Source organism: Corapipo altera, unplaced genomic scaffold, assembly GCF_003945725.1.
Source record: "Corapipo altera isolate COAL_440 unplaced genomic scaffold, ASM394572v1 218, whole genome shotgun sequence".
NCBI lineage: Eukaryota > Metazoa > Chordata > Aves > Passeriformes > Pipridae > Corapipo > Corapipo altera.
The window spans coordinates 209237-220051 of record NW_020885072.1 but is presented as its reverse complement, the minus strand read 5'-3'; the positions used below and the strand labels follow the sequence as shown (position 1 = coordinate 220051).

At 64.0% G+C, this 10815-nt stretch overlaps 4 protein-coding genes across 4 annotated transcripts in view; 2 read left to right on the top strand and 2 right to left on the bottom strand.

The window, feature by feature from the left end:
- The window catches only part of DDB1 (damage specific DNA binding protein 1), a 19801-nt gene extending 18841 nt beyond the window's left edge, over positions 1–960 (bottom strand). The window contains exon 1 of the mRNA XM_027669199.1: positions 793–960. Within this exon, the coding sequence (XP_027525000.1) occupies positions 793–853 (61 nt within the window). The 5' untranslated portion in view covers positions 854–960. The remainder of the gene's footprint in view (positions 1–792) is intronic.
- Positions 961–1063: 103 nt separating this feature from the next.
- On the top strand, positions 1064–6429 carry TKFC (triokinase and FMN cyclase). The gene is made up of 18 exons (XM_027669211.1): positions 1064–1082; positions 1787–1836; positions 1904–2094; positions 2171–2281; positions 2567–2748; positions 2829–2907; positions 3380–3469; positions 3584–3618; positions 3718–3802; positions 3874–3963; positions 4045–4161; positions 4487–4606; positions 4678–4815; positions 5368–5474; positions 5546–5649; positions 5740–5773; positions 5890–5979; positions 6057–6429. The coding sequence occupies exons 3-18, from the start codon at positions 1947–1949 to the stop codon at positions 6213–6215; spliced, it is 1689 nt and encodes a 562-aa protein (XP_027525012.1). The 5' UTR covers positions 1064–1082; positions 1787–1836; positions 1904–1946; the 3' UTR covers positions 6216–6429.
- A 579-nt stretch (positions 6430–7008) lies between these two features.
- Positions 7009–9579, bottom strand: LOC113959923 (cytochrome b ascorbate-dependent protein 3). The gene is made up of 6 exons (XM_027669231.1): positions 9429–9579; positions 8224–8429; positions 7952–8160; positions 7722–7876; positions 7435–7591; positions 7009–7337 (listed from the first exon to the last, which is right to left on the bottom strand). The coding sequence occupies exons 1-6, from the start codon at positions 9467–9469 to the stop codon at positions 7314–7316; spliced, it is 792 nt and encodes a 263-aa protein (XP_027525032.1). The 5' UTR covers positions 9470–9579; the 3' UTR covers positions 7009–7313.
- TMEM138 (transmembrane protein 138) overlaps positions 9560–10815 on the top strand; it is a 3252-nt gene continuing 1996 nt past the window's right edge. The window contains exon 1 of the mRNA XM_027669235.1: positions 9560–9641. The gene's annotated coding sequence lies outside the window, so the exon portion shown is untranslated. The remainder of the gene's footprint in view (positions 9642–10815) is intronic.

Genomic DNA, 10815 nt, shown 5'->3' with positions numbered 1-10815 from the left:
CTCATATCCCAAAACCCCCTGGAACCCTCAAACTCCCCCCGTACCTCAAACCCTCCTGTATCCCACCCCCCACCCTCCTCCAGGGCCCCCAAACTCCCCATATCCTAAAACTTTTCTACACCCCAATGCTCCCCTGTGTCCCCAACCCCACCTGGGACCCCCAAACCCACCCAGGAGCGCAAATCCCCCCGGAACCAAATCCCCTCCAGGACCCCCAAAATTCCCACGAACCCCAAACCACTCCAGTGCCTCCAAACCCCCACTGGGACCCCCAACCCCCCCCCGTACCCCAAACCTCTGTCTGGGAACCCCAACTCCTCCACCCCATTCCTCTTCGACCCCCAAACCCCCCAGTCCCGGGTATCCCCCATACCCCAAAACCCCCCCGGAGCCAACACCTCCCCCAAACTCCCCCGGGACCCCAAAACCCTCCGGCCGCGCCGTTGTGGGTTCTGGGAGCTGTGGTGGCCACTGGGACGCCTGGGGGCGGCGGCCCCAACCCCGCACTGACCCCTCAGGAGTCCCAGTCCCCCTCAGAGCCCCCGGGACCCCCAAAGCCCCCCCCTGGACCCCCAAAACCCTCCCGGGACCCCAAACCGCCCCGCACCCCAACTCCCCCGTTGCCCCCCAGCCCCTCCATCTCCCCGCACACCCCGTACCCCAAACCCCTCCCGTGTGCCCCCAACCCCGCCCGGAGACCCCAGAACCCCCCGTCCGAGGACTCCCAAACCCCCTCCGGTACCGAACCCCCCCAAACCGAGGGGTGTCCCCCCAGCCGCCGCCGTGCGGTACCGGTGACGCAGCCATTGACGGCCGTCGGCTTCTGCGCCGTCACCACGTAGTTGTAGGACATGTTTGGGGGTCCCGGGGGGTCCCGGGGGGGGCCGAGAGCGGAACCGGGGAGGAACCGGGAGCGCCGCCGCTCCGCGCCGCCGCCGCTTCCGGCGGAAATAGCTGCGCGTGGCCGCTCTGGCCCGCTGGAAAGGCCGGGGAGGAGCAGACGAGACGAGGCCGCTCCTGCCGGCTGGGAGGACCGCGCGGAGCAGACGAGAGGCGCGGCTGGAGGACCGCGGAGAGCGCAGGTGCGGAGCGGGGTGCGGGGGGAGCTCCCCCCGAAAGCCGCGGGGTTCCCGGGGATCCCGGGGATCCCGGCCCCATCCCGGCCCCATCCCGGCCCGTGTCCCGCGGGGAAGGCGGGTCTGGACCCCTCCCTGCTCCCTGCACTCCCCCCGTGCTGGGGGGATTCCAAAATCCGGGGTGGGAGTCCCCTGGATATTCCCACCTGTATCCCACCCTGATCCCACCCCATATCCCGAGGGGATCTTGCTCCTCATCCCTAAAAGGGGTCCCTGTTTTCTGGGGCTGGCCCCATCCTTTTTCTTTCCATCCCAAAAGGGGATCCCTCTTTGGGGGTTGTCCCATCCTCGTCCCCCATCCCAAAAAAAGGAGATCCCTGTTTGGGGGGGTCTCTTTTGGAGGGGGTGTCCCATTCCAATCCCCCATCCCAAAAGGAAGTTCCTATATGAGGGTGGTCTCATCCTCATCCCCCATCCCAAAAAAGGGGATCCCTGCTTGAGGATGGTCGCTGTTTGGAGGGGGGGTCCCATCCAGATCCTCATTCCCGAAAATGGGATCCCTTCTTGACGGGGCATCTCCATTTGGGAACAGCCCCATCCCCAGCCCCCCATTCCCACCAGCCCTCCCATCCCGCCCCGTTCCCTTCCCACTGTCCCTGTGCCAGGACCTCCCCCATGTCCAGCCTGGACCTTGCCCTCTTACCCAGCAGATTCCAGCCCCAGGTCCAAGCGTTGCGCAGGATCCTGCCCTACCATGGAGGTGAGGCCGGGACAGGGGGGTCGCCAGTCCCCCTTTTTCCTCTGCTTACCACCCTTCGTTCCCCCAGATTCCCAAAAAACTGGTGAACTCGGTGTCCGGCTGTGCCGACGATGCCCTGGCCGGGCTGGTGTCCTGCAATCCCGGGCTGCGGCTCCTGCAGGGCCACCGGGTGCTCCTGCGCAGTGACCTCTCGGCCGTCCGTGGCCGCGTGGCCCTGCTGTCCGGGGGGGGGCTCCGGCCACGAGCCGGCCCACGCAGGTGAGACCCCGCAATTCCCACTTCCCGGAGCCCCCCGGCGCGGAGACGGCGCCGAGCTCCCAATCCCACTCCGCAGGGTACGTCGGGAAGGGAATGCTGACCGGAGTGGTGGCCGGAGCCGTGTTCACCTCCCCGTCCGTGGGCAGTGTCCTGGCGGCCGTCCGGGTGCTCGCACAGGCGGGAGCAGGTCGGGAATACACCGGGATGCAGCTTTGGGATTCCTGCCCCGGAACCCCTGCGCTGTCATTCCCTTTCACCCCGCGTCATTCCCGCGCTTTCCACATCATTCCCATTCTCTCCGTGCAATCCCCATTCTCTCCGTATCATTCCCATTCTCCCCATGTCATTCCTGTTCTCTCTGTGTCGTTCCCATTCTACATCGTTCCTGGTCTCTCCGGTATCGTTCCCGTTCCGTCCGTGTTGTTCCCGTTGTCTCCATGTCATTCCCGCTCTTCCCGTGTCATTCCCGCAGCCGGGATCCTCCTGATCGTGAAGAACTACACGGGGGACCGGCTGAATTTCGGGCTGGCCCTGGAGCGGGCGCGCTCCGAAGGGGCCGACGTGCGGATGGTGGTGGTGGGAGACGACTGCGCCTTCGCCGCGCCGGGAAAAGCCGGGAGACGCGGGATCTGCGGCACCGTCCTCATCCATAAGGTCCTGCCGGGGCTCCCTCGTAGGGATTTTTTGAATTTTGGGAATTTTCGGGGTCGCTCATCCGATGTTGCCCTTGGCAGGTGGCGGGAGCGCTGGCGGAGGCAGGAGCGGGTTTGGATGAGATCGTGGAGAAGGTGACGGCGGCTTCCAAAGCCATGGGTGCGTTGTGGGATCCCGTTATCCCATGGGAATGCTGTCCTGTGTCACTCCGACCCATCCCTCCCAGAAAATCAGCCCCATTCCCCCTATCTCTCCTGGGAAATCAGCCCCATTCCCTCCTGGGAAATCAGCCCCATTCTCCCCATCCCTCCTGGGAAATCAGCCCCATTCCCTCCTGGGAAATCAGCCCCATTCCCTCCTGGGAAATCAGCCCCATTCTCCCCATCCCTCCTGGAAAATCAGCCCCATTCTCCGCATCCCTCCTGGGAAATCAGCCCCACTCTCCCCACTCCTCCTGGAAAATCAGCTTCCCCCCAGCCCCTGTCCCCCCTGGAAAATGAGCCCCTCCCCTCCCTGCCCCATTTCTCCTGGATAATCAGCCCCATTCCCCCAATCCCTCTGGAAAATGAGCCCCCTCCCCCCCCCCCTCCCAAATCCCAGCAGGTTTAACAGCACATTCCTTCCCGTGCAGGTACCCTGGGTCTCAGCCTGTCTCCCTGCAGCATCCCGGGATCCAAGCCCTCATTCCAACTGGCTGAGGATGAGATGGAACTGGGGCTGGGTGAGGAAGGACTCCCTGGATCCCACTCTGGATCCCTCCCAGATCCCTGGGGGGGGCTGAGATTCCCTGTCCCCCATGGGAAGTGTGGGATGTGACGCGGCCTCGTCTCCCTAGGGATCCACGGAGAGGCCGGAGTGCGCAGGATGAAGGTGAGGGGGGGATCCCGCTGTGTCCTCCCTGTTCCCAGACCTCCCCCGCATTCCCACATCCCCCCACTCTGCTCTTCCCACCTTCTGTGTCCCCTCCAGGTGCTGTCAGCGGATGAGGCCGTGGAGACGATGCTGAAGCACATGACGGATCCATCCAATGCTTCCCACATATCCCTGACCCCTGGTGAGCTCCCCTGGATCCCCCCTGCCCCCCAAATCCCTGATCCCGGTCTCATCCCGCCCCTCATCCCTCAGGGTGCTCCGTGGTGCTCATGGTGAACAACCTGGGTGGATTATCCTGCCTGGAGCTGGGAATCGTGGCCGGAGCCGCCGTGCGCAGACTGGGTGAGCAGGGGGTTTCTTGGGATCCCCTTCCCTGGCTCCGGACCTTCTGGAATGACCTCCCCTGGCTCCCGGATCCCGCAGAGAGCCGAGGGATCCGCATCGCCCGGGCCTTGGTGGGATGTTTCATGACGGCGCTGGAAATGGCCGGAGTCTCCCTCACTCTCCTGGTGGTGGATGAGGAGCTGCTGCGGCTGATCGGTGAGTTCCCGGCGGGAATGTGGCCTGGGATGGGCACGCGGGGGTCTCCAGGTGCTGGGTGATGGGACACGAGGTGCCCGGGAGCAGAATTCCTGGCTGCTGGACGTGCCTGGAAAGGGGACACAGCTGGGAGACAGGCACAGGGTCAGCGGGATGTCTGGGAGCGGAATTCCTGGCTGCTGGATGCACCTGGAATGGGGACACAGGGGTCTCCAGGTGCTGGGCGATGGGACACGAAGTGCTTGGGAGAGGAATTCCTGGCTGCTGGGTCTGCCAGCAAGGATCCAGGAGGATCCTGAGCCACTGTCACCTCCGGCTTTTCCAGATGCCAAGACCACGGCCATGGCTTGGCCCAACGTTCCCGCGGGACCGGCGACCGCCCGGAGAGAGGAGATTCCAGCGCCGATGGATGTTCCAGGGCAGCCGTTGGATGAGACCGGCACAGGTTTGGAGCTGGAACCCCTTGTGACCCCCTCCTGTGCCTCGGTTTCCCTCGGGAATGTCTCCTTTCCGCAGGGCCCGGAGCGGTGCCGGTGCAGCGGGTCCTGGAGCGGGTGTGCAGCACTTTGCTGGATATCCAGGATAAGCTCAACCAGCTGGATCGGAAAGCAGGAGATGGGGACTGTGGACACACACACGCCCGGGCGGCCCACGGTGGGTGTGGGAATATCCAGGGAATTGTGGGGAGAGGGTGTCCCAGCCAGCACTGCCCAGGAGTGGGGAGTTCACCGGGATGTCCCTTCTTGGGATTTGGGAACCCTGAGGTGCCTCTTTCTATGGAACAGGGTCCTCATGCCCTGGGAGTTGTGGCTCAGGAATGCCCTATGGAATTGGGGGTGTCCCTGCTTATCCCAGGAGTGGGGGCTTCCTTTCTTGGGATTTGGTTCCCTGAAGTGCCCCTCTCTAAGGAATGGAGTCTCCACAGGGAGCTGTATCCCTGGAATGTCTCTGCTTCCAGAGGTAGCTGCCCCATGGAACTGGGAGTGTCCCTGCTTATCCCAGGAGTGGGGATTTCCCTGGGACATACATTCATGGGATTTGGGACTCCCAAGATGCCCCTTCCACACTCTGGGAGCCACAGGCCAGGAATGTCTCTGCATCCAGTGGCAGCTTCCTCACAGCATTCCTGCTTGTCCCCACGAGGGACAGGAATCCCCAAGGAGCCCAGGACCACCCCCCATCCCGCTCTTCCCTCCATTCCTGCAGCCATCCGGGAATGGATGCGCTCCCGGCCGCCTCCGGCCGCCCCATCCCAGCTCCTCTCCTGCCTGGCTGACCTGCTGCTGGAAAAGATGGGAGGCTCCTCCGGAGTGGTAAGTGGGAATGGGAATGCGGGGAGACACCTGGAAGTATTCCCAGGACGGGGGTGACCGTATTCCCAAAGCTCTACGGGCTGTTCCTGACGGCGGCCGCCCGGACCCTGCGCGGCCGGAGTGATCCCGCGGCGTGGGCCGATGCCATGGATTCCGGGATTGACGCCATGCAAAGGTCAGTGCCCGGGGCCATGGGATCCCAATCCCCCCAGGGATCCCAATCTCCCCAGGAATCCCAATCCCAATTTCCCTGCATCCAACACAGGTATGGAGGAGCCGCGCCAGGAGACCGGACGATGGTGAGTTCCAGAATCCCGTGGGATACCCAGGAGCCAAGGGGAAATTCCAGGGGGTGCCGGGGGGTTCCAGCCTGGCCTCAGCACTGGCTCCCAGCCCCGTTCCCGTTTTTTCCCAGCTGGATTCGCTGTGTGCAGCCGCCAAGGCTCTGCATTCCCTGCGCGTTCCCGGGGCCGACCCGCTCCGGGTGCTGGAGGCCGCGGTGCAGGTACGGAGAGCCCGGAGCCGGGACGGTGGGACAACTGGATGGGAATCCTGGAAAACATCCTTGTTTTTCCCTGGCAGAGCGCCGAGGTGGCGGCGGAGGCCACCAAGCACATGGAGGCCGGGGCGGGAAGAGCCAGTTACATCCGCTCATCCCGGCTGGAGCATCCCGATCCCGGGGCCGTGGCCGTGGCTGCCGTGCTGGGGGCCGTGCTGGGGGGGCTGCGGGACCCCAAGTAGTGTATCCCAAAAAACCTCCGTGTCCCCCGTAGTGACAGGGATGTGGATCCCAATAAACCTTAGGAGACGTGTCCCCCAGTAACCCTTTGTGTCCCCCCACACCCATGGGGATGTGCATCCCAAAAAATCTGTGTCCCCCACCAGATCTCTTTGTCCCTTCTCGGTGACAGGGATGTGTATCCCAATAAACCTTTGGAGACGTGTCCCCCAGCAATTCTCTGTGTCCCGCCTCGTGTGTATCCCAAAAAAACCCTCCGTGTCCCCAAATAACCCTCCGTGTCCCCTCGTGGTGAGAGGGACACGTATCCCAAAAAATCTTGGGAGTCATGTCCCCCAGTAACCTTCTGTGTCCCCCCATGGTGACAGGGATATGTATCCCAAAAAACCTCTGTGGCCCCCAACAGCCCCCTGTGTCCCCCCCTCCGGGACAGGGACATGTTCCCCAACAGCCCCCTGTGTCCCCCCATCACTCCAGGCTGGGAAGGGGGACGGGAACAGGGATCGTGTGACCCCAGGGGAGGAAGGAAAGCCGGGGTGTGGAAGGGGAAGCTCCAGGGCTCACAGGGCTCACATGGCTCTGGCCACGGGGGCCGGAGGGAAGGAGAAGCAGAGACGGGGCAGAGCATGACCCCAAATCCCGTGGGGCGACCACGGGGATCCATCCCACGTTCCCAGGGAGCAGAGGAGCCCTTGGAAGGCAGGGCTTGGCCTGGCCAGGACCTGCTCCCGAGATCCCGCCGCTCCCACCAATCCCACCCCGGCTCCGCTTATCCCCATGGATTTGAGTGCGGGATTCCTGCGGAAGCCACTGGTTTATTCCATGTCCCTGAGTGGCTCCATCCCTGTCCTGCTGAGCCAGATTCCCTGGAGTGGGAGTGACACGTGGGAATAACACGGATGTTCCTCTTTGTCCTGATGAGGCTCTGGCAGCTCCAGGGTGGCACTGGGAAGGGCTGGGGTTTGGCACAGCTGGAAATCCAGGCAGGAGCTGGCACGTGGAGGCACGAGAATGCAGGAGACACACTGGGTGTGCTGGGAAATCCTTGGGATGGCAAGGATGCAGGAAACCCCTCAGGAATGCTGGGAGATCCTTTGGGATCAGCGCTCGGCAGAGAGCAGGGGCTGTGGGAAGACAGGGAATCAGCTGGGATCCTTCCCCACCCTTGGGGCTGTGCTCCCAAATTCTGCTTCCCAAATCCACCCAGCGTGTTCCCAGTACCTGGCGGGAATCCAGGGAGTCGGAATCCGGGCGCTTCCAGCTGGGCCTGGCCAGGGCACCCACCACCAGCACCCCGAAAAGCAGGATCAGGATTCCCAAAGTGTTGGCAAACACGGCCTCGGCAGGAAGGAGCTTGTACTGCGTGGTCCCGTTTTTCCTGGGAGGGAGAAGTGGGGCTGGGAATGTTCTGGGTGTTTCCAGCCTTTCCCTAATGCAGCCAAAATCCCACCCCGAGCCTCCCAGTCCCTGCGAGGGCTCTTCCCAATCCCCCCTATCCCGGCACTCACAGGCTGAAGAAAAGCTTCTCGTTGATTCCCGACACGCAGGAGGCCACGGACAACATGAGGATGGTGGAGCCAAAGAAAACGTGGATGGGCTTGTACAGCTGCCGGAGCCAGGCGGGAGCCCAGGGAAGCAGGAACGCTCCAAACCCCGCCGCCCACTGCGGGAAAACTCAGTGAGGACAGGAAAACTCGGGATGCCGGGCGGAGCTTGGGGGATCCGGGAGTGCTCCCACCTGGCAGGAGAAGAGCAGGACGGTTCCCAGCCCCATCCAGCTGTGCAGGGAGTACATGTTGGGCGTCCCGTTGGAATTGTGGAAGCGGAACACGGCCGCTAATCCCAGCACGGTGAGGACGAACGCTCCCAAAGCCAGGCCGCCGTGCAGCAGCTTCCAGGGAAGCTTGGGGCCGCTCCAGGTGTTGGGAACGCGGTAGACCAGGGCAGCTGTGAGGGGAAAAAAGGTCAGGAAGGGGCGGCGCTGGGATTCCCGGCGCTCCCTGTGCTCACCTGCTCCGTAGAGAACCACCAAGCCCGTCACCATCAGCACCGGGTGCCAGTTGAAAGTCCGGGATCCGCCATCCAGGGAAAAGCCCCCGCGCCAGTGCTGGCACCAGGCGCCCACCAGGGCCACGCAGAGCAAGCCCAGGGATCCCAGGAAGGCGCAGAAAGGCGGGAAGGGAATGTCCAGCATGGCCACGGAGCGCTGGGGGCACCTGGGGACGAGCGAGGAGCCGGCTCAGGGTCCGGAGCCGCTCCGGGGAGGAGCCACGGAAAGGGGAACTGGGAACCCTGAGGGGGCAGGGGGGGGGCCCAGGGAACCGAGGGGGGGGGGGGGGGCCCGGCCGGGGAAGGGTGACAAGGATGGAGCTGCTTCCCAGCCCAGGAAAGGCGACAGGGACGGAGCTGCTTCCCAGCCAGGGTCGCTGGCCGGGTTCCAGCTGCTTCCCAGCCCTGGGAAGGAGGTCGGGGATGGATGGATGGACGGGTGGATGGACGGACACCCCCCAGGGAGGAGCCACAGAAAGGGGAAGCAGGAACCCTGATGGGGTGAGCAGGCCCAGCTGCTCCCTGGGCTGGGAAGGAGGTCAGGCACGGATCCAGGGGGGTTGGTGGTGGCACCTGGGGACGGCTCCGACCGCGCTCCGACACCCCCCGCGGAGGAGCCGCGGAAAGGGGAACTGGGAATCTCCCCAGAGGGGGTGTTGGGTGTCCAGCTGCTCCCTGGATTGGCACGGATCCAGGGAGGGAGCAGGACGTGCAGAGCCGAATTCCCAGGGAATGGCAGCGAGGGGCTTCGTGTCCCGCCCCCCCCGCAGAGGGTGATTGGCAGGAGCCTCATTTGCATGTGATTTGCATGTGCCCCCACAAAGGGCTATTTCTGGCCCCTCCGGGGGTGGGGGAAGTCCCGGCTCCCCAAAATCAGCTGCGCCACGGGGCATTGGGGCGGGAAGGGGTGGGGACATGGGGCCCCACGGTTCCCCAAAACTGGGGACACAGAAACTCGTGAGTCCCCAAAACCTGGGAAACGGGACCCCACGGCTCCCCAAAATCCGGGACACGGGGCCACACGGCCCCCCCAAACCTGGGGCTCCCCTGAACCTGAGGACACAGGCCCCGGCCCTGAAACGCCCCCAAACCCAGCCCAGGAGGCCCCTCGGCCCCTCCCAGCCCCCGGAGCCGCCCCCCGACCCCCCCCGCCCCCGGGGCCGTACCTGGGCCCCACCGCCCCCGCCTCGTCACTGGGCGTCGCCATCTTGGCGGGCGCCTCTCTGCCCGCTCATCTCTATGGTACCGCCGCCAATGCGCCGCCACCAGAGAGAGAGCGGCGGCCAGAGCGGCCCCGAGCGGGTCCTCCAGGCGCCACTTCCGGCACCTCTTCCGGGCCCCGGCGGCTGTTGCCATGGAGACCAAGATGGCGGCGGCGGGTCAGCGCCTGGGGCGGGGGGGACATGGCGGGGACCCCTCGAGACCCCCGGGACGGGACACTCGGAACCCGGGGAGGGTTTGGGGGCACCAGGGGGCGGCCCCGGGGGCGGGGAGCCGGGCGGGGGAAAGGGGGAGGCGGGTGCCCCGGAATGGTGGAGGGGTGTCTGTGAGAAAGGGGGGGTGACGTGGGTTCGGGGGGAGGGAGTGACCCCCTTAATTCCCATATCCAGCCATTCCTTCCACTTCTAGTGTTTTTTTCCCGTGTCCAACCCTTTCCTCCTCCTTTTCCAACCACTTCTTTCACGTATTCAGACCTTTTCTAGGCTCCATTCCAACCCCTTTCGTTCTCCATATCCAGCCCTTTTTCCCTCCATTTCCAGCCCTTTTCCCCACGTTCAACCCTTTCTCCCTCATTTCCAGCCACTTCTGCTGCTTTCCATCCCTTTCCTGCCCCCGTGTCCAGCCCTTCTTCTGCCCCATTTCCAACCCTTTCCTCCCTTTTCATCCCTTTTCCCCCCTTTCCATCCCTTTCCCCACATTTCCATCCCCGTGTTTCCCCCTCAGGGAATTAATTCTCCATCCCACCCCTCTCCTTCCAGGACATGGAGGATCCCTGATTTCCCACAGCCCCTCCCTCCCTTCTCCAGCCGGGATGATCCCAGGGGGCTGCTCCCATGGGATACATGGCCCAGGAGTGCTGTACCTGCTCCCGTGTTCCCAAATTCCCGGCTGTATCCTCACCCCTCTCCTCTGCCCGGAGTGGGACGTGCCCAAACCTGCTCCTGGAGCGTGTCCTGCCCGGCACTGCCCATGGAGCCGGGAATAACCTGCCTGGACGCTGCTCCCTGGGATTGCACGGCTCCCTCATCCCTGGATTTCCTCACGTGGAGATTTGGGATGGATTTGAAGGGGGAGGGGACACAGCTCACTGGGTTTCCCTGGTTTTCCCACTGCCCATCCCAGCTGCCAAACAATCCCTGTGCGCCCTGCAGGTCCTGGATATTGGGAAAGCCCCCAGGATCCATCCCACAATCCCTAAGTCCCCTCTCCAGGTTCTGGATTTAAGGAGAGCCCCTAGGATGTATCCCACCTACCAAAGAATTCCTGTACCCATTTTCCAGGTCCTGGATGTTGGGAGAGGCCCTGGGATCCATCCCACAATCCCTGTGCCCC

Bases quoted from the DNA above. Each gene is read 5' to 3' on its own strand.
- LOC113959923 (XM_027669231.1), bottom strand. From the start codon at position 9,469: ATGGCGACGCCCAGTGACGAGGCGGGGGCGGTGGGGCCCAG. The intron at 7,877-7,951 runs GTGGGAGCACTC...GTTTTCCCGCAG, and splicing joins TCCTGCTCTTCTCCTGCCAG to TGGGCGGCGGGGTTTGGAGC. The intron at 7,338-7,434 runs GTACTGGGAACA...GTCTTCCCACAG, and splicing joins ACTCCCTGGATTCCCGCCAG to CCCCTGCTCTCTGCCGAGCG.
- TKFC (XM_027669211.1), top strand. From the start codon at position 1,947: ATGCCCTGGCCGGGCTGGTGTCCTGCAATCCCGGGCTGCGGCTCCTGC. The intron at 5,774-5,889 runs GTGAGTTCCAGA...GTTTTTTCCCAG, and splicing joins CGCCAGGAGACCGGACGATG to CTGGATTCGCTGTGTGCAGC. The intron at 5,980-6,056 runs GTACGGAGAGCC...TTTCCCTGGCAG, and splicing joins TGCTGGAGGCCGCGGTGCAG to AGCGCCGAGGTGGCGGCGGA.